Source organism: Biomphalaria glabrata, chromosome 6 (genome assembly GCF_947242115.1).
Source record: "Biomphalaria glabrata chromosome 6, xgBioGlab47.1, whole genome shotgun sequence".
Taxonomy (NCBI): Eukaryota; Metazoa; Mollusca; class Gastropoda; family Planorbidae; genus Biomphalaria; species Biomphalaria glabrata.
Window position 1 is genome coordinate 2,349,095 of NC_074716.1, and position 23,309 is coordinate 2,372,403.

The 23,309-nt window shown below is 40.9% G+C and overlaps 1 protein-coding gene across 1 annotated transcript in view; it reads left to right on the plus strand.

Annotated features, from left to right (window-relative positions):
- Positions 1-23,309, plus strand: part of LOC106080189 (protein O-mannosyl-transferase TMTC2-like) — a 43,717-nt gene continuing 20,408 nt past the window's right edge. Inside the window, exons 1-2 of the mRNA XM_056033094.1 lie at positions 1-241; positions 22,616-23,204. Of these exons, the coding sequence (XP_055889069.1) occupies positions 156-241; positions 22,616-23,204 (675 nt within the window). The 5' untranslated portion in view covers positions 1-155. The remainder of the gene's footprint in view (positions 242-22,615; positions 23,205-23,309) is intronic.

The following is a 23,309-nucleotide window of genomic DNA, read 5'->3' on the forward strand; positions in this document are numbered from 1 at the left end:
AGAGAGAGAGAGAGTGGGTACCGAAGGGGGTGGAGAAAGGTGCGTACGAGAGCCGAGTTAACCTCGGTCCCAAAGTGTTTCCCTAGCAGACGAAGCGAGATCATGGCCGAGGGCGGGTGCCTAGCTCAATCTGAAAGGAACTACATTAGTCAAAGATGGATTACCTACCGTTTGTGACAGCTTTGCTGGCCTTAGTACTCTACCTGAACACATTAGAGGCAGGCTTCGCATACGACGATAGGTAAGTCACCGGTTCTTGTGATTGACCTTTAACATGATTAGGTCTCGTGTCCGAGTGTGTTCCGACATGTGTAAACATTTGTGTGTCAAAAAATCGACAACTCACCTGCCGCTAACATGACACACAGACTGTGTGTGTGTTTCAAGCGAGAGCGTTACCGTACACGTACCATTACAGAACTCACACCAGCCTCTTAGTTAGCCCTAATTTAAATATGCCAACTTTCTTTGGGGTTCTTTTGATCTGCCTGAAAGGAAGAAAATATTCAGAGTCGTGTCATGTAACTGCAGAAACTAAACTTCGCTTCTCTAAAGTACCATAACCTATATAGATTAAAGTCTAGCCAATTAATATGCAATTGAACTTTTCATTGATAACAACAATTCCATGGCCTTCCATACATTAATATTGTGATAATATTATATCTGCCCCCTCTCATTTTAAATAGAATATCATCGATCTATATGTTTTAGTCTGAAATAATATTTAGGTCTAGATCTAGATCTATAATAAATTGTTTATGGTCTTGTAAATGTGAGAGATCTACATTAGTAAATGCACCTCATTCACCAATCGTAAACAAACAACATTTAGTCACGTGATAATATTGATAAAACAAAGGAAAAAAAACTGTCACGTGATAGCCGTTGCGTATTAAAAATTAGATCGTAATTTGTATAGAAGTGATAGAGAATCGCGTGGCTAAATGTTGTTTGTTTACGATTGGTGAATGAGTTCCATTGTTTTCAATAATTCGGATAACGTCAATGGGGGATAGATGTCAATACGATATGTAATTATCTTCTCTTTTTGAAGAAACTTCTGTTATTTATATGATAAGAAAATAATCTATCAAATTACTTTTGGTATTTTTAATGGTATTTTGTATTGTCAGATTTAAATAGCTGGAAAAAAAAAGGGACATTTAGTCTTGAAATCCCTATAATACTTTATATACCGTATTAGCAATTTAGTCTCTGGATGAACAGAATGGGGACGATGTATATTTAGGGGGCACACACACGTATTTGGTACTACGGAAAAAAGTGAGCGGTGTAAAGTGTACAGACGTGTGTGTGTGTGTACAAGCGTGTCACCTGTCCCCGGTCTGCGTGTACACGTGAAGTAGACTGTACACAGTAGCAGCAAACACTCGGCACGAGGTGGTGCCATGTTTTAACTTTCATTTAACCCGATCAGTCTTGCTTGACACCACTGTAACATTGTTCAATTGGGAGGGGGGTGGGGTGGGATTCACTTAGTGGTGCAGCCCCGCGCAGCGTACCTTTGGGGACACGAGAAGAGGGGGGGGGGGATTCACACATTTGCTCCCTCTCTCCTAACCTACCTCTTGGTAATTCTTCCTAAAACATTTTTGGATTTAGGGTCATTAAAAAAAAATTGTTAAAGTAGGCCTACCAATAGATTTGTTTTCTTTAAAAAAAAAACTGTTAAAAAAAACAACAACTCATTTGGAAACTCTCATCTGCCAACTAATCATTTTTTCCTTCTAGATTTATCAATTTGTATAGGGCCTATACATACAATGTAATTTTTGTCAATATTTACTATCAGATTCTGGTCTTTAATTTACGAGTTATATTGCTGATAGTATTAGTTCCCCTTTTAAGTCATTGCGCTGTATAGGGCAGAGGATGTAAAGCTCATATGTTTCTTTGGTTAATGGTTAACGAGAGTAGGGCCGGCCTTAAGGCATAGGCAAACTATAGGCAGTCGCCTAGGGCTTCCGATTGGTGGGAACCTGGCAAGGATCAAATCTCGAATATCTCAGAAGTCTTACGACTCGTCTACTAGCCTAACTCTAAGTCTCTACGCTATGATTCAAGATGCTCTACGCTTGTGCAGCGGTTCTCAACCTTTTATGCTCGGCGACCCCTTTTTACATTCCCCCACTCTTCCGCGACCCCGCACATACACACACTTACAGCAATAGAAGAATAGACAATAACAATCCTTATCTTCGATGGTCTTAGACGACCCCTGGCAAATCGTCAATCGACCCGGAAAGGGGGTCGCGACCCACATTTTGAGAACCCCTGCGCTTGTGGAATTGCGCCATATGAATTTATTTATTTGTTGATTTAGATGCATGAAGGTTTTAATTAATTTTCGTTCTTGTTTTTTTTTTAATTTCATTTTGGGCCAGCTAATTTACTTGGCCTAGAACCTCCAATTACTTAAGGCCGGTATCACTGGTCAGCACAACGTCCAGCCGTTACTTTTTCCTCACTAATGTCAGGTTCCAACTAGACTCAGATGCGTCCCTAAAATGCGAAATTTAAAAAAAAGTTCGCAGGCCAAGCGCTTCACCACTCCACCACCCATTGCTGGTATGAAAGTTTAATAAAAATTTATGTTTCAGAAATAAGAAAGTTCAAAGACTAAAAAAAAAAATACAACAAAGATTTACTGTTGCAGGGGAAAACGACTGTATAGAAAATGCGAAAATCCTGCATATATGTAACCAACATGCTGATGAAGGCCTCGTGGCCCAAACGTCCTTTGTTTTACTTGGTCCGGCAGGGTTACATATATGCAGGTTTTTTCGTATTTTCAGAAATTAGGTATTTATTTTCTATTACTACTGGTAGTAACTAAAAATAGTCGATTCTGGTCTTGCAACTTTCAACATGAGGTGCCTGAAAGTGCAAAGAAATGTAGACTACAAAATAATAGAATTTGAGAACTAGTGCAGCGTGTCACGTGACAACGTAGACCCAGCTGTAAACTACGTATTTAGTCCTCTACTGACACGGACAATTAAGCCGTTGTTTGCCAAGGGGAGTCGATTTAAGCCCTCTCTTTCCACCATCTGGTCCTGATTTTTCTTGGGTCTCAAATATAAGTCACGTGGTCTTTGGTCAAGAGCCCCCCAGCTGTCTCTTTCACGAGCAGAGTGCTGCCGCTGCACTGGCATGTGTTACAATGAAGATTAAGCTGGTCCGGTCATCCCTGACACACACGAGGAACGTTTTGTTCTAGGCCAGCGGTTCTCAACCTTTTAGGCTCGGCGACCCCTTTTTACCCCCCACTCTGCCGCGACCCCCCCCCACCCCCAGCACACACACAGAAATAGAAGAACAGACAATAGCAATTCATTTTTCGATGGTCTTTGGCGACCCCTGAGAAATCGTCAATCGACCCCCCCCAGGTTGAGAACCCCCCTGTTCTAGGCAGTGCCTCGAAAAATTACCATACAGCGCTCCGATTTGATACACTTGTAAAAGTTGCCCATCCTGCGAGGCATATCGTAGAGCCCAGTGTTAATGTTCGTGCTGAGATGGAGAGCACGCTTACCCAACACACACTAGAAAATATTAGACTGAAAAAAAAAATTAAAAGATTGACTGCTGCGGGGGGGGGGGGGGGAGAATAGTTGTAGGCCTATTAGAATACAATAGACATGCATATAGAAAACCTGATAGACCAAAGTAAAAAAAAAAAAAGCAGAAGGTTTAGTTGTTTGTTTGACATGTTTCGGATGTCCCTTCAGATTTAAAGATAATCTCATCCTAGCTCGAAAATTGCTGCGGGATTACTTTGGCGTTTGGGCCACAAGGCCTATTTTATAGTGTATTTTTCGTTGTTTTTTTTTTTTTTTATAGCTGATGAAGGCCTTGTGGCCCAAGCATATCCTTTATTTATTGTTTTTTTTTTTTTTTTGTTAAAATAATCTTTCATCATTATTTTTCAAAATGTAATGTGTGTTTAGTTTGTTCACATGGAGCTAGGTGCAACTGGAGAAAGTTTTGTATCAAATATGTTTCTCAATGACTGCCCCGTACTAACCTACACTCATCACTCCCCCCCCCCTCCTCGATATTAACGGTCATTTTGTGATTAGACTGACCCAATGATTTCAGAATGACCTGCCATTTTAAATAAAACTATTAAGGGTCGAATCAGGAATCTGATATCCTGGTCCATCTCGGCTACACCAGGGGCGTAGCTAGGGTGGCGAGAGAGAGGGGGAGAATTTGAAAATCCCCCGGGGCCCCCACTTGATGGGGACCGCCAAATTAGAGTTTTTTTTACATTAAATATTACGCAAAATGCAGGGGCCCCTAAAGTGGTCAATCCCCCCGGGCCCCCAAATGATGGGCAACCTTACAGGGCTACACCATTAACGCTGTAGCCGTGATTGTCTGTAATAAACAAACTCAGGAACAACTTTGTAAGTTTGTAAAGTGAACTCTGTCACAGAAACTGAGACCGGAAGCCAACGTTGTTCAAAATGTCTCTGTCGCTATACTATGTTGTGGGTTGTTTAGTAAACACTGATTACAGATGTCTGAGAAGTAGATTTAGGTCTAGATGGAGTTCGTTCAACCAACTAATGTCTTACTAATGTCTGCTACAGTTAAAATCCATCCCATAATTCCTTATTTAGTTAATTCCCATAATTCCTAGGTCCGTCTAAAATAGTCTAATTATAATCTCGTCAAATTCCCAATAAGGTCTATTAACAACTAATACAAGATGCTCGCTCTTTTGGAGATTTTCATATATGGCGGGAAAACGTTCACATAGCAAGTTTATTGGTTCATCCGGTATACAAAACAAAAAGGAAAAGTTGAGTAGCTATGTTTTTTAACAGGTTACGTCATCAAATTTTGCGCTTATTTTAGCACTGCAGAATCACAATTGTTTTTTAAACCTCTTCTGTTTTTGGACTTTTGTTTAGTTGGCACTTTTTGGCAGGATCAGTTTTAGCGTCCTTGACATTGGTAAGTTTATCGTGAAAGTCTCCAATGAGAGCCCTTACGATTTTTTCTCTATCACTAAACTATCTACACCAGCGGTTCTCAACCTTTTCAGCTCGGCGACCCCTTATTAAAATCCCCCACTTTGCCGCGACCCACCTCAACACACACACACATAGCAATAGAAGAATAGACAAAAATAATCAGTATTTTCGATGGTCTTAGGCGACCCCTGGCAAATGGTCAATCGACCCCCCCAAGGGGGGTCGCGACCCACAGGTTGAGAACCCCTGATCTACACTCTACACTCTCTGTCTCGGTTGTGACGTAATTTTTTTGTCTCTTTCATAGACGGTCCCCTAGGGTGCGTCTCTACAATATATTAGGATCAGAGCAGGATTGAATTGGAGGCCTCTATCCTGTTTTGAAGACTTTGATAAAATGCACATCAATAATGCCAGAGTAGTGGCACATTAGAGTACTTCTATTTTTAATCTCATTTTGTTCATATTTAGCATCAGTAGTTTATTAAGTTTTAATATTTATTTTTTTTAGTTTGTAGGTGCCTCCCTTCCAGGATGGATGCTCTGTCGTAACCCCCCCCCCTCTCTTGTTGTGGCTATTTTAAGAATGTAGGCCTAATCTCTGCTAGAAAGAAGTCTAATAGCTCTTGTGGCTGCCCCATTTCTAAATCTTATATGTATCGCCTTCACCTATCCCAATAGTCTGTTGAACCGTTGGGGCACCACACACGATTATTCTCTGTCTTTTGCCTTAAATAAAATTTCATTCACTGACAGGCCTGTCGATTCTTTTATGTTGTCTTTCCATCGTTTTCTCTGTCTTCCTCTTCTCTTTTTCCTGGTACTGTTCCTTGAAGGAAGGTCTTTCCGAGTCCTGAGAACTTTTTGATGTGGTCATAGAGTTTAAGTTTGCGTTGTTTGACAGTGATTAGCACGTCATCGTGGGGTCCAATCGCTGTATTAATCCAATTAATTAATTATTAAATAATCCTATATCATTTCTATTCATTTGTGATGATGTCTTAGTAAGAGATACCTAAGATCTTTCTGTAGCATCTTTGTTCTATTGCTAGGATCCTCTTCTGGAGCGCAAGCACCAGTCGGATTTAGTGTCGAGGGCTGTGCTTTTGTCTGTCCAGATTGTTTTGAGTTTTGCAAGTGATGCTGTGGATTGCGCAATGCTGGCCACGTATATGTATATTACAGTTCAAATAAATCTATGAACTAAACTTTGTCGGAAGTGTGTGTGTGTGTGCGTGTAGAATACTCACATTAGAATGATTGCTATGACAACTCCGTTGCCATTCTCACCATTACATTTCCGCTCCTGTTAGAGACGAGACTGTAGGTGAACTTTAACCTCAACGGTATAATTAACATTGTTGAGGCTCCTGGTTAACCCTACAACACACTACGGTGATCACGGGGATCAAGTGACGGCTAATGGTGGGGTTCAAAGGGTTAAACAATTTAACAGAGGCCTACTTCTCTACCAGACACGAGGACACACAGTAAATTACCCACATGGGCGGCACTATCATTAGGCTAATAACATCCTCGTTTGGCGACAACGCCCACAAGCGAAACCGAATTCAACATCTGCTTATTCCTGGACTACGTTTGAGGTGGGAAATGTTTTGTTGTCTACCTTGTGCAGGGCGCCGATACGACTGTATCCGGCTCAGTGTGTGGGAACCAGAGCGTAAAATTGTCAACTTGCACACACGCTCACACGGCGACACACCTCCACAGCGACACACACACACACGTGACCTACTCACACAGCAGAGGAGACCGCTTACACATACACATATTGGCTATCTGACATTAGTTGGGGAAAAAATATATTGGCTACTTGACATTAGTTGGGAAAAAATATATTGGCTACTTGACATTAGTTGGGGAAAAATATATTGGCTACTTGACATTAGTTGGGAAAAAATATATTGGCTACTTGACATTAGTTGGGAAAAAATATATTGGCTACTTGACATTAGTTGGGAAAAACATATTGGCTACTTGACATTAGTTGGGAAAAAATATATTGGCTACTTGACATTAGTTGGGAAAAAATATATTGGCTACTTGACATTAGTTGGGAAAAAATATATTGGCTACTTGACATTAGTTGGGAAAAAATATATTGGCTACTTGACATTAGTTGGGGGAAAATATATTGGCTACTTGACATTAGTTGGGGAAAGTAGAGGCGATTGCTCATTTTGCTGGCCACGTGATACCCTCGTTAATGGTCTCGGCCATAGAAACAGATGAGCTTTACCGATCTGGCCTATAGATTGCTAGGTCACAAAAGGGGTACTTTACTTTACTTTTTTTTTTTACATGTAGATCTAGTAGCTGCTAGACTCAATACTAAACATTGAAATCATAGACATAAATAAATATAGACTGGAAAAAGGAAATAACTTCATGTAACTTGAAAACATGTATATCTATTGTATTCGGATTTCCGAATTCTGAAAAATTGAAAAATTGCATGATCTTCAGTCTTAGAGATTAAACAAAATTCCTAGACATAAATAAAGTACACAGAAATGCAAATCACAAATTTTCGTTTCATAAAACTCTATTATCGGCCAGTCCATATTTATTTATGTCTATGATTGAAATGTAAAGGGAGAGAACCACAAATAGAGAAAATAGATAGAAAATAGATCTTTAAGGTCGATTCTTTGTGAACGCTTCCCTTCCTATCCATGCTATAAGTTGGATTCAGCTCAGTTGCTTTGTTGTTTAACAAATCTTATATTAACTCAGTCCGTCTGTCTGTCTGGGTGGATTCTTTTACACTCTCCCCCCCCCCTACTTTCCATTCTCGGATCAAGTTGAAATTCATTGTCGATGACAACTCATGAATCGATCAAAAGATTAACCAATTAACTATTCAATCAGTGGTAATTAATTCATTATCATCTAGTAAAATGGGAGATAAAACTTGCTATATTGAGAGTTATGGCAGCGATTGTACGGTGCTATCATTTCACTTCGTAGATTTTTTTTTTAAACATAATTTTTTTATATTTTGCTTGTCAAAAGTGTAGTAATTTTAGGGTAGAGCCTTTTTTTTTTTTATAAATTTTTATTTCAACTGAAGTCCCCCCCCCCCTTTCCCCTGACCCCAGCAGTACCGCTATTTAACGTAACGCCAGAGTTGTAGCTCTTCGGGAGGTCAGGGGTCACGAATATATAATTTCGAATAGTGAAGCTGTCGGCGGTCTTCTAACTCCACAAAAGCTGTTCACGTCTGCAAAGAAATGATTTAAAATGAGGCTAAATGTCATCCATTGATTTCGCCACCACCCTCCCCCCCCCCTCTTTGACACGTCTCGTAGAATCTCGCCTCTTAGCGTCACGTGGGGGTAGAGACGTGAGTGTCAAATTATTTGTTTTTTTTTATTCGTTATATTTGAAGTTTGGGTGTGTATGTGTGCTAATGTACACGTGTGAATGTGTTTATCGGTTGCCACAGGGCCGGCCTTGGGTAAATGGCGGCCCCTAGGCGAAGTGAATTTGGTGGCCCGAAATGAAAATTAAAATAAACAGCGGAACAATAAAATCAGACAATTTGTTAAAAACATACATGTATAAGTAACGAAATAAAACAAAATATGTTTTCGACACGTTCTTTAATGCTCATTGAAGATGACTATTATTATTTTAGCTTTTATATAGCGCTACTTTTAGCATGCTCAGAGCGCTTTGGTCCAATCTCATTTGTGGACCGGTGGGGGGGAGGGGGTGCCTAGGAGTTGGTTTTCCGTGCTGCCTTTAGGCGCTCAGTAAACGCAACTCTGCCCGAGTCGGGTGTCGAACTTCGAGCCCCCCCCCCCCCTTCTAGGTAGCCAAGACAAGCCAAGTTCAGACTATAAGCCTAGATCTTTCCAATCGAAGCCAGTATGTTAGGTCTCCCCTGCATCGCTTGAGCCTGGTTCTTCCTTGACCGTGTTCACGTCTGTTTCCTGCAAAAATAGCCGATTTCGTTTGACCAAAAGAAACTTCTTTTAACTCTTTCTCTCCTACCTGACGATACCAACGTTGATTTCACCAGAATGTGGTAAATAATTACGGAGAGAAAGAGTTAAAGCTGTCTGCTTTTCGTTCGCCTTCTGATTCGCCAGGCTCTAAATAACGACTCCACATCTTTACCTAGAACTCTTTCTAACATTGGCGGTCGAACAAGTGAATCTAAACTTTCGTCAATGAACCTAGAGTTAGGGTAAAAAACTTAGAGCTAGTCTAGCAGACAGAGAGCAGCAGACCTTTGCTGTGTTTGAGATGTCATCCAAGTTTCGCTTTTAGATGTTTTTTTTTTTTTTTCTCTCTCCAACTTTTTTTTTTCGTCCCATGCGATTGGCCCCCCACCATTAAGAGGTCCAAGGCGGCTGCTTAGTTTTCCAATGCCTTAGTCCGGCCCTGGTGGCGAGTGATATAAAAAATGCGGACTATTTAATATTAATATTTGAATATATATACAGAGGTGTGTCGATTACTTTCATTGGCTGTAACAGCGGATCTTAAAAAAAGTGAACTATTAACATATTTATGGGTAGTGGTTTGATGGAATAGCATCTTATGAGATCTTGTCTGCACATATTAAGTGGTGCGTGTATCGACACTGCATCCGACGAGATGTGAACTAATGGCGGCGCATGCAAGAAAAGACCTCTAGCTGTCCAAATGTCAGCTCGTTACCTCTAGCTGTCCAAATGTCAGCTCATTACCTCTAGCTGTCCGAATGTCAGCTCATTACCTCTAGCTGTCCCAATGTCAGCTCATTACCTCTCGCTGTCCAAATGTCAGCTCATTACCTCTCACTGTCCAAATGTCAGCTCATTACCTCTAGCTGTCCAAATGTCAGCTCATTACCTCTAGCTGTCCAAATGTCAGCTCATTACCTCTAGCTGTCCAAATGTCAGCTCATTACCTCTAGCTGTCCCAATGTCAGCTCATTACCTCTAGCTGTCCCAATGTCAGCTCATTACCTCTCGTTATCCAAATGTCAGCTCATTACCTCTCACTGTCCAAATGTCAGCTCATTACCTCTAGCTGTCCGAATGTCAGCTCGTTACCTCTCACTGTCCAAATGTTAGCTCATTACCTCTAGCTGTCCAAATGTCAGCTCATTACCTCTCACTGTCCAAATGTCAGCTCATTACATCTAGCTGTCCGAATGTCAGCTCATTACCTCTCGCTGTCCAAATGTCAGCTCATTACCTCTCGCTGTCCAAATGTCAGCTCATTACCTCTCACTGTCCAAATGTCAGCTCATTACCTCTAGCTGTCCGAATGTCAGCTCATTACTGTAAAGTTCAAATCCCGTCAGTTGACATTTTCCCGGCATGCACCTCTGATACTTCCGGTCTATCACAATGTCAGTGACTCTTACAGTCATGAACACTCGAGTCAGAGAAGCAAACATTTGATCTGGACAAAGATGTTCAACAAACATTTTGATGAATTGAGAATATTTAAAGTTGGTGTAGCATTGTAATAAGTGCTCGTCAAAGTTGTCGGTATTTTGTTGCCGCTACATTTGGGTGGTATTTTGCCTCTGCTACATTTTGGTGGTATTTTATCGCCGCTACATTTTGGTAGTTTCTTGTTTCTGTTACATTTAGGTGGTATTTTGTCGCCGCTACATTTTGGTAGTTTCTTGTTTCTGTTACATTTAGTTGGTATTTTGTCGCCGCTACATTTTGGTAGTTTCTTGTTTCTGTTACATTTAGGTGGTATTTTGTCGCCGCTACATTTTGGTCGTTTCTTGTTTCTGCTACATTTTGGTGGTATTTTGTCGCCTCTACATTTTAGTAGTTTCTTGTTTCTACTACATTTTGGTCTTATTTTGTCGCAGCTAAATTTTGGTAGCTTCTTGTTTCTGCTACATTTTGGTGGTATTTTGTCTCTGGCACATTTGGTGTTTGATGTTTCTGATAGTATATTGTTTCTGGTACATTCGATGGTATTTTATTTTGCTCTTCAACTGGACAATAAGAGCAGAATTAGCGCCAACTGTTGTACCAAATGTCACGACCTATGTCATTTGACACTAGCAAGAATTTCCTCTTACTCTCCCTCCTCGAGCGTATCGTCTGCTGGGAAGCCATGAATGAAACTGGTCGGGCCTGCTTTTTTCCCGGAGACGCTACTTCAATATTGAGACAGCTAATGGAGTCGTTTTTCTTTTTAAGGGGGGGGGGGCTGAAGGCTGACATGGGGGGTATGTGAATGTGAGTGTGCGCGTGTGCATCACCCCCACCCCTGTTTTTTTTTCTTCAGAAACGTGTCGCCCGCTGATAAGGGGCCGAGTTATATTCTTGATACCAAGTGCGTGTGTGTGTGTGGAAAGGGGGGGGGGGGGCTAGTGCATTTGGCGTTTTGTGAAAGTTGAACAGAAAAACTGGACTAACGGTTAGCAAGAAGGAAAGGGGGGGGGGGGGGTAGGAGAAGAAAAAAAACGAAATCAACAGGGGGGGGGCCCGTAGTAACAAAAGAACGATCAAAACATTAATGGTATCGTTTCAGACGTTGCGTGCATGCGACGTGCACCCCCCCCCTTTCATAAGCACACTTCTCTCCTACAGTAGTGTATCCACCGATAAGTTGTCTTTTATTTGGCTTTTGAAAGTCTCAAACCCTCCCCCCCCCCCACGTCCAACAGGGTACGACAGTCTGAGAGCTGTGTGTGCCACCATTGTATAGATGACATATTTATCTCGGCCCTGGCTGTCGTCTCTTGCCAACTATAAATTATGGTCTCAGAAACGTTAATAATGTCATTCTGAACTCCGAGTGAAATCAAGGGAGAGAGAGAGAGAGAGTATTTAAAAAGAGGGAGGGAGAGAGAGTGAATGAGAAAGAGGAGTTGAGAGACATTCACATTATCTCGCACTCCCCTTACCCCCATAACGAGTCAAACAAAAACGGGGCCGGATATGAAATGATTACAACGAATGAATGTTCCAAAATGAATTTAATGGACTACATAGATCTCCAATCTTCAAATACAAAAACAAAACCTAATAAAATACTCAGAAGACACAAAGATAAAGGCATATTCCTTGCTCCATAAGCTCGGACAAATTTGTACAAATACTCCTTCTTCCCTAGTGCTATTAGAGCATGGAATGGGTTGCATGAGTCAGCTAGGAATACCAATGTCTTGGCAGAATTTAAGTCATTGATTACAAAACATGAATAAATTGACGTAGGGAGACGCGTAGGACGTAATCATCTTCTTTTTTGAAGTAACGTCTATATTATATAAGATAAGATTGTATAGAGTCCAGACTTAGGGTCCAGACACAAAGGCCCTGTACATGTCTGAAAGTAAATCTATTCTTGTCAAGTTGTAAGAGATCTTAAACATAACTTTCCAATGTAGCTCTGTTCCAACACCTTCATTAAAAGCAGCCTTAGGGCCTAGTCTTAAATGGCGACATTAACACATACAGTTTTACTCAAGAGATAGCGCTCTGCATGAAAATATAATACCCAGGGCAACATTATAATTGCATAGCTCATTATATATAAAAATAAAAGTATTTATTTTCTAACACAGCCCGGGGTCACGGTGTTTAAAAAGAAATGGAAAAAATGTTTAGTCAATTCGTATCAAAATGACATAGCACGTGACCCCAGGGCTTATGAATGTTGTTCTGTAGATAGCTGCGTATATCAGTTAAATCATAATGTCAGCTATGTTTTCAAAAGCTGTCTTTGCTTAGCGCCAAGTGGGGTTAGGGTTCAATTTAGTAATAGCTTCTTCGTATATACTAGAGTAGCAATATTGTTCATCCATCGAACTACTCTAGGGGGAGGGGGGGGGGGCTGAAGGTTTTACGGCTCTGAATTTTCATGGCTCTCGTTTGGTGAGGCCCATTTGAGCCAAGTTTGTTCGGATGCGTAATGGTAGGCAGAGGCGTATCTAGACTTTAAAAGGCCCTAAGCTATTTGAGACATGGCGCCCTTAAAAGTACGGATATTGTCATTGCTAAATATTTCTGGAGGGGCCCTAAGCTATGTAAGATGTGGCGCCCTTAAAAGTCCAGATATTGTTAGTGCTAAATATTTCTGGAGGGGCCCTAAGCTATGTGAGATGTGGCGCCCTTAAAAGTCCAGATATTGTCAGTGCTAAATATTTCTGGAGGGGACCTAAGCTATGGCTTGTGTTAACATATAGGTAAATCGGACCCTGCTGCCTGGGGATGCTACTGTATCTGGAGTTTTTGAGGATTGCTGTAACTTTCTATTATGTCTCGTTTCTACTGCCATGGCTTAAGAGAGCAAAAAAAAAAAAAAAAAAACAACTTGAAACAAACTGCGATACGCTGATTGTCGTGCTTCACTAAGTTTGAGAATCTGATAAAAAAAGACAAATTCTTAGGCGACATCTGGTGGGCATTCGTACTCGGTGCCGGATTTTAGTTAGTGGAGGCCCTTCACCTCTTCAAAGTTCAATAGGCCTATTATAAATGCTCCTAATAATATTAATACGCCTACTTCTAAAAAGCTTGTCGTGTTTAATTCATATTGGTGAAGAAAGAAAGAGGTATTGTAAAATTAAATCTAATTTCCCTTCGTTTCTAATGACTAATATGCATATTTTGTTAAAAGTTTATGTTTTGAAATGTGGAAGCACGCTTTAAAAAAAAAGGGGGGGGGGAAGACGACCTTGGCATTAGCTCAGTCTTGCGCTAGCGGTAAACCTGGCCATGATTCGTGCAAAAAAAAAAAAAAAAACATAAACTCACTCATATTTCTATTTTTTTAATAGGAAACCTCAGAATTTGCGTTATTCAATTTTAGCTTAGTCATTATAGGAATCCTTGGGCCTTAGGCCTCTTTTCTTTGCCTCTTTTTTTTTGGGCCCTCCAGCCTCTTTTGTGGGCTTTTTATTTAATTTTAATTGTAAGTTCTCACATTTCACAAATATTAAATCATAAAGAATTAAAGAGAAAATTTGAAACATGATTAACCTATACTTAATTACTCACTCTTAAGCCTAAATTGCATCATCTGCTAACTGGATCTCCTGTGTATAGCTAAACTATTGTTGTACGAACACAATTGAAGTTTAAGTCTTTGTTTTGTAACTTGTTGGAACGTATGTGCATAAACTAATTGTATCCTACTTATTTTCTTTTACGGTTAGACCACGTGATGGCTATCAACATCATCCTATATACTTTATAAGCGAGATGTGCTGTTTGTCGCATCGCTATGTTGCAATACAAGAACGAAACCCTCGGTGTTGCTGGTCACATTCTGCCATAAAGGAACATTGTTTGACAAAGAACATGAAAATCGCATTTTTATTTTTACAATTCCTCTTATCGGCTTACACATTCTTCATCGAGTAAAAAAAAAACCTGGGTGCACACGGATATCGAAAACGGCTCTGCTTATCTTATCTCATCTTATCTCCTTGTTGTAGGTATTACAAACGTTGCTTCAAAAAGGAAGATAATTAACTCTTTCTCTCCATCATTATTTTCCACGCTTCAACGGAATTCTTCCTATTACTGAGTAGTATTTCACTACTGGTACTCTTTGTTAATTAACCTCTAAAAACCTTTTCGTTTGTTATCAGAAAATGTTTTAGTTGGTATAGAGTTAAAGGGGACTGCATGTACTTTTTAAATAAGACTAATGTAAAATTTGTAAAAGTCAAACATTAATTTATTTTAATGAGTTCAAATCAACGATGGTATCGTCGGTTAGGAGAGAAAGAGTTAAGTCCTACGCTATAACGATTTCCCTAGATAATATGACCGTTTGTTCTACTTCGAGAAACCTCTACAAGTTGACCTGTAAAATGTTTGACATGTTTTGGATGTTCCTTCAGAGTTGATAATTTGCTTCCTTATCCAAGCAGGCACGACATGGCCTAAATTGTGCCGATGTGCCTAAAATCAAATCAAATCCTCGTCCAAGCCTCCCGCAGGATGACTGGGGATGGCAGCGGGCAGGGTATGAACCCTGGACCATCGATAAGTCCGGACGACAGATCAGCGCGCAAACCGCACGACCATTTGACAGAACGGGGTCCGTTTTCTAGACGTCCATGATTGTCATCAAACTTTAAATTGAGGCTGACCAACACTGCGGTGAGTTCGTGAGGAATCTAGTGATGTAGATCAATTTTTTTTTTATTCAGTACTGAAGAGATTACATTGCCAACAACACATAAGACACTAACATAAGTTTACGGTTTACACAACAGTTCACGTTAAAATTGTTCATAAACTTTCCAAACTTGACGATCACTGGGTTGTCCATTGTCCTTTGCTGTAGACTAGGGGTTCTCAACCTGTGGATCGCGACCCCCTTGGGGGTCGATTGACGATTAGCCAGGGGTCGCCTAAGACCATCGAAAATATGGATTGCTATTGTCTATTCTTCTATTGCTGTGTGGGTGGGGGTCGCGGCAGAGTGGGGGATTATAATAAGTGGTCCCCGAGCAAAAAAGGTTGAGAACCGCTGCTGTAGACGAACGAAGTTATTGGGATTCTTTCGGAAGGATCTGTCCTTATTTCCTATGGAAGCCCAAAGGTTCCAAGAAATATAAATGTTTTTGTTGGTGCGATTGAATTCCTGAAACTGTTGTTATGTACCACAAAGCGGGCTAATCAACAAAATTGTTCGTGTACATCACTCAGTCATAAGTCCCACGCCATTGTATACAGGCTGAACTCTATTACTATGACCGCTTTCCCCAAATCACTAGTAGAGAAACCTCCACAAGTTGACAGACCGGTACCGGTTTCCAGATGTTCACTTGTCGTCAACCCAAGAATGAGGACACACAGCATTGTAGTGAGCTTGTGAGGAACTTAGAGGTCTAGATATAATCTAAGATTAATTTTGCATTCCAGTATGTCTGGTCTGGCGATAATTTTTACCCCAATGAAGTCCCGGGACAACTAATCTCCACCAGTTGACACCGAGAGGTCCTGGGGTTCTGTTAGAATCACCACAGACTGAAAAGATAAAATATAGTATCTGTGAGCAATTTTTATTTATTTATTGATTTTTCTTTTTGTTAAATAGTCCCCAGTACAAATAAAGCACCACAAGCCCCACTCCAACCTGGATTATAAATCTCACACCAAAGGAATGTAAAAAAAAACAACACCACTCTTTGCCATGTAACGCCTTTGTTTGGTCAAAATCTGACCTTGCATAATTATAATAATGAATGTTTTAAATTTATAAGTAAAGATAGCTTCATGAATTTTGAAACCATCAGAGACAGAAAGAAGTGATTAATAGTGACATGATCTCAATAGAAAAACAGTGATATGAGGAGAAATTAAGAACAAACGATGTGTGAATTTTTTTTGGTCAGAGTAGATTTGAATATGTTCTTAGTGTGACTTTAGATCGATATAAATACTGAGCTTTATCACAACAAAAAGTTTTGTACTTCAATGAAATACATTTTTTTTTTCTATTTGATAAATTAGACAACGAACAATCTCTCCAAACGACCTCTGACCTCTTCATATATAAACTCACTCTCCATCTAGATGTGTACAATTTGTTAATTCTGTAATCGTTGTCACTGGACTTACGCGCGTTACAGTGACAGTGTCCGGCAGGCACTCGACCCAGACAGACAGTGTGACCCTGACCTTGTTCTAGTTGACTTCACAAATATGTACAAGTCATTCTTACATGACTTCGCACTTCATTTAATGTCTTATGGAAACCTAAGATGGAAACTTTATCTAACAGCGCCCGTTCGGTGGTTCTCAAAAGCTTTCAACTGAAATTTGAGACCAGGTCTGCACGCTGTTTTTACTGGCGTCTTTTGCCGCGTATGTAGCAGCTAATATATCTCGTTTAATCGTTTTCGAAAAACAAAATGTGTTACTTGACACAAGTATCGAATGTGTCAGATTTATGCTCCGATATGACTTGAATATCCGCCTCAATGGAGTCGATTCCCCACTTTTATCGTTTGCTCGAGTCACAAAATCAATGAATCAATGGCATCATCAGAAAGAGACTTTAGAAAGAAAAAAAAAAAAGGCGCCAGCTTTGAACGATTACCACTTCCATCCAGTAATCGATTTTCATATATAAAACGAAGTTGCCTTAAGTGTGCCCTGCTTGCTGTGATCGATTCCAGATTTTAGTTGTATGTCAAGATGGCCTGAATATGTTTTTCACAGTTTTTTTTTTCTTTCAGCCTAAAGGTTGTTTTTTTTTTGTTATTACAAAGCTTATATCAACTCACTCTGTCTGTCTGGTACAAATCTTGTTATTTCGCCCATTTTCCATTCTAAGACCAAGTTGAACTTTATAAAATTATTCATTGTCGATGACAGCTGGTCCACAAATGAGATTGGACCAAAAAGTGCTCTGAGCCATGCTATAAGCATGACAGTAGCGCTATATAAAAGCTATAATTATAATAATATCAGACGATATTGCGTACATTTGAAGAGTTTCAATGTCATCATCTCTTATTGTCCGCTGCCGCTCCAGACGTCATCAAGCAACATTTCATTCGTGCTATAACGTCTGCTGGTTAGACTCAGGGGCGTAGCTAGGAATTTTCCATGGTTTGGGGCCCCGGTGGGGAGCTTGACCTCATTGGGGTGCCCTGTATTTTGCGTAATATTTAATTTTTAATGTAAAAATAGACTCATTTGGGTGCCCGGGGGGATTTTCAAATTCTTCCCCATCCCCCCCCCAGTTACGCCACTGGTTAGACTTTCTTCAACTCTTTATGCGATGTACTTTGTGTTTCTTCTCTCTCTCTCTTTCTCTCCCCCCCCCCCCCGCTTTCTTACCAAAAGACTCTTCCCATCATGCCGTTTCCCAGCCCTTCATTTGTAAAGATAAATAAATACACTACGGTAAGTTGGCTCCCCAGTGTAGGCCTACTCGTTCCCCGCCAAAGTGGTCCGTTTGTTTGAATCCTTCGCTTCTTGTCAAGTCAATTCTCTTCCACTGACATGTATACAAATATACAAAGTTAAAAAAAAAAAAAACAGAACTCCGATAACAAAAAAAAAACTTTCGCTAAGTCAAGAAAATTGCCCTTCACTTTAACTTGAACGAATCCTTTTCAAGTCTCTCCTCCAATAGAAACGTGTTTAAGAAGTGAACAGTTGTGACACTGGTGCTGATAGGTCAGCATGTTGACACCACTGACCTACATTTCTATTTCTTTTCTTATGTCTTGGAACTCTATATAAGTATAGAAAAGTACAGAATTGACACAACATATAATTAGGTCTCACTGATTTAAAAGCTATGGCATTTTAGGGCCTGGAACGCAAAATAAAACTTGTATCGGTAGTTTGAGCAGAGCTGACGCTACCAGTACACAAACTGCGCCACAAAAGTCCTCGGGGCCACCGCGGAAAACTAAAATATGTCGTGCATGTTTTCTAGTATATAGTTCGAGTCCTGCGTTATGCTGATATGTAATTCTTGTCTGCCAACGGGCCAATCCAATCGACTCTGATTTGTTTAAAAGTCAAAAGCTTACTACCGGTGACTTCGTGGTTACATTCAACATGTTGGAGAAACTGGTGGGTGGGAAGGAGGCTTACCACAAAGAATGTGTAGACATCAAACTTAAGTTATAGTGAACAAAAGACTAAATCACAAAATGGGGGGGGGGGGGGTAGCCGCCTTCACATATCCTTTATTTTGTTGAGGCACCACAGTTGATCTGTCAAAATCATGTCTGTCTCATCTTTTTTTTTGCCTGGTACTGTTCTCTGAAGGAAGGTATTTTGCGAGCCCCGAGGACCTTGTGATATGGCTATAAAGTTTTAGCTTGCGTTGAGTGGTCAGCTAATAAACTTAGCATTCGTGTTATTAGGGTCAGGTGAAATAATGGACTCATTCACTTTGTGGTCTACTTCCAAGTCCTGTCTGTCTCTTCTTTTTTTTTTTCTGGTACTGTTCTCTGAAGGAAGGTATTTTGCGAGCCCCGAGGACCTTGTGATATGGCCATAAAGTTTTAGCTTGCGTTTAGTGGTCAGCTAATATACCTAGCATACGTGTTATTAAGGTCAGGTGAAACAATGGACCACTTTGTGGTCTACTTTCAAGACAATGTTCTAAGCCCACACCTGGGGCTATCTACATCGCGTGATACTCAGTATGCAAATTTAATAGCTCAAATCTAAAACTCTGAGATACTAATCATGACTTGTTACTTTTTGTTTTCTCATTTACGATGCCAAGTTTAATTATCTAAATTTGGCAACTATTTCAAAGAAGTTTTGGCTGTAGAGTGCTACATACTCTCATTCCAACTGAAATCATTTAGATCTAGCACTCACCGTGGTTTGTGGGTCACTGCACCAAGACCAATCGTCATAGAAAGCCTGACCACTGACCGTCGCAGGTCTCGACGTCGAAGGCCAGTGGTCAGGCGTACTCTAACGAGTGGTCTCGACTGTACCTGAGAAGCTGCCTGGTCGTGTGGTTTGCGTGCTGGACTGTCGTTCGGATTTATCGACGGTCGAGGGTTCAAACCCTGCCTGCTCCCATCCCCCGTCGTCCTGCGGGAGGTTTGGACTAGGAAGTAAACTATCTTCAACTCTGAAGGAACATCCGAAACATGTCAAACATTTTACGTACAAGCACAATAACATAAAGTTTTATTTACACCTGGGCTATCCTCCACCTTTTTTTTTTCTTCATATTTTTAAAGTGTAACTTAATCAATTCCCCTTTTTCTCCCCCCCCCCCACACTCCATTTTTTTTCCCAGAGTACGCTAGCAGCTGTCAGACGGTAAAAACTTTGCCCATTGTTGTAACCGGAGCAAATTTAATCCGGGATTACTTTCTGCATTGTTGATTCAGTTTTATTTTGTTTTCTCTGTTTTAATACGTGATTTGTTTCGTGCGCTGGCTAATCTGATCCGTCTTTTCAAACTCGGTACGGGACACGGGATGTTAGTTTTATACCGATCTGAGTAGACCTACTTATTATCTTATCTTATCTTATCTTATTTGCAGAGGTTGTATTGTCATCGCAGTTATTTAAGAATTTTCATCGGGACTTGGTAGAGCACGTGCTTGCTAAGCTGTAGTGTTTGCATGTTTAAGCCTTGACCAGAGGCGTAGTATGTGGGGGGGGGGGGGCAAGGGGGAACGATGCCCAGGGCGCCACTCTCCGGGTACTCATTGCGCGTTAAAAAAAAGTTCCAAAAGTTCTAAAGGCAAATGTTGCGCGTTCAAACAAAAGTTCCAAAAGTTTTAAAGTTTTAAAGGCAATCGTTGCGCGTTAAAAAAAAGTTCTAAAGGCAATCGTTGCGCGTTCTAACAAAGTTCCAAACGATACGACACGGAAGCTCAGCCTAAAAGGTTTTTAAAAAAGAGGGAAATTTGTCGTCCAGAAATTAAAATGATTCCCAGCCCCCCCCCCCCCTTTTTTTCTAACCTCTTGAAAAAAAAAAGAAAAAAGTTCTAGGTAATCGGCTCAGCGTGTTTGTTTTTACTACACTTAGCTAGGTTGGCTATTATGCTGGTCGTGCGGTTTTCGCGCTGGAATGTCGTTCGGTCTTATCGATGCTCCCGGGTTCAAGCTAGCTCCCATCCCACGTCGTCCTGCGGGAGGTTTGGACTAGGAAGTGAATTATCTTTAACTCTGAAGGAACATCCAAAACATGTCAAACATTTTACAAAAAAACAACAACAAAAAAAACAACAACAACTGTTTAATCATAAGATTGGAATGGATTGGATCTGATCGGAGTGATCTAGACAAGAGTACATTCTATGGCCATGAATGTCAGGCAAGTCCAGGCTTTGTTCTTCACTGGAAAGCTGATACTCGATTTATTGATATGAAGTATGATTTTAGGTCAGTGAAATACAACCGATATTGAAGTCTATAACCACACGTCTTGAGGAGGGAAAAAAAGTGTATTTTGTGTAAATACCATTAAAATAAGAGAAACGAGCCGACCCGCGGCGTAACATATGCCGCAATTTAGTGACGGGTGAGCACTTACTGAAAGACACAGTTGTTCAAATGGGGTGGGTGGTTGGGCGACGTAGAGAATTATATATACAGAGAAGATTACTTGTTCTCTCCCCCCCCCCCTTTTTTTTTTCTGAGCCGCGCTTTCTGTCGCCGCGAAAGTTATGTGGGGTAACTCTAGTTTGACTTGCATTAATAAAAAGAGTTATCTTTCCATGACTTTTTCATCGAGGGTTAGAGAGTCAGCGTTCGTGCGTCTTGTCCCGCATGGTTAGGCGACGTAGAGAATTATATATACAGATGTGTAAAGTCACTGGCCTAGCAGGGATGACCCGTGGTCACGTGGCGGTCAACGTACAAGAAAGACTTGCAAACGATGACTAGATGCATGAAGCGTAGGACGTAATCATCTTTTTTTTTTTTTTTTTTTTTTGAAGTAACATCTGTATTATATAAGATAAAGATAAGAAAACCCTGAACGCAATCTGTGAAACCAAGAGAGATAACTAGTTCTCAATTTTTTGACTTAGGTGAACATTATGACTTCCCCTTACTCCCCACGTCTATATACTACCAATCTACTGCAGTGTTCTTTCTTGTTATGCTTATTGTAGAGCTGACGTTCGAAACGCTGTATCCCCCCCCCCAAAAAAAAAAAAAACAACGTCTTTCAGGTTTCACTAAAAAAACAAACAACATTTGTATATGTAAGTGAGAAATCAATTTAGGCTTATCTTTGAGAAAAAAAAACAAAAAAAAAAAAAACAGGCAGAAACGAGCTGGGCAGCAATTAAATGACTAGTAAGAAACCATTGTGATAATTCTTATGGAGGTCTATAATGATGACGATGATGGTGGTGGTGATGATGGTGACGATGATGGTGATGATGACGATGATGGTGATGACGGTGATGGTGGTGATGACGATGATGGTGATGACGACGATGATGATGGTGATGATGGTGATGATGACGATGACGGTGATGACGACGATGGTGATGGTGACGATGATGATGTTGATGAAGATGATGAAAATGACGATGATGGTGATGATGATGATGACAATGATGATGATGATGACGATGATGGTGATAATGACGATGATCGTGATGAAAAGGCATGCAACGACACTATGAATAATGCAATCACATGAAGTGCATGCACCTACGTGACAGGTCACACTCATGATCACGCCAAAACCCCCGTCAACTTACCCACTCATTTAACCAGAAAGAAATGTTACGGGTGGAAGAAAAAAAACAACAAAACTTGACAGATCGTCTGCTATTATGGGCTTATTAAAGGTATCTCGGGATTGAAATCGAGGGCCACCAGAAATGGGGTCAGAGTTCAAGTGGGTTCCCAGACATGTAGGCCTATGAAGCGCTTACGACCGCTTGCCTCAAGCTTCGTGTCTATGAGATAATCCATCTCTACGTTTTGCTGGTATGGCCGGGGGTGGGGGATTAAGGCTAGTTTACTTTGGAAGTTATCAATCATTGCTTGTTTTACGAAGGATTGCTTGTGACAGAAACGTGAAGTCTGAAAGTGAAACGACCCACAGCACTGACACACTTCCGTTTCCTGTTCTTAAGGGAAAAAACAAAAACAATCAGCTAACTACTGCATTTATTTTTCTATTTTCAGTCGCGCCATTTTGAAGAACCCTGACCTCCTGCCAGAAACTCCGCTATGGAATCTTGTATACGACGACTTTTGGGGGACGCCCCTGACTCACAGCGGATCTCACAAGTCTTACAGGCCGCTCTGTGTGCTGACGTTCAGGCTCAACTACTTGCTGGGGGAGCTGACGCCATGGGGGTACCATCTGGGCAATGTCATCATCCACGCCCTCACAACATTTGTGTTTACCGCGGTGGCCAGGGTGTTCCTCAAGACCGACACCGGAACTTTGACCGCCGGGCTCCTATTCGCGGCCCACCCCATTCACACAGAGGCTGTCGCCGGAATTGTTGGGAGAGCCGACGCGTTGGCCTGCCTGCTGTTTCTACTCACAATGGTCTCCTACATGCGTTACGTTGATCTTCGCGCGTCGCCAAACGGTGATGGTATCAGCAGATGGCCATGGGCTGCCCTCGCCCTGTTGCTCTCTGCTGCAGCGATGCTGACCAAAGAACAAGCGCTGACGATCTTAGCAGTTTGCTGGACATACGATGTGTTTATAGCACAAAGAGCATCACTGCAAGACTTATTCACTTTAAAAATTTTCACCAAGGTTTGTTGCCATTTCCAACCTAGATATAGAAGCTCTTAATTCTAAGTAGCCTAGCTTTAAAGAATAGCTTAATCAAAAGCTTTATTTTCTGGTTCTGTTTCATTT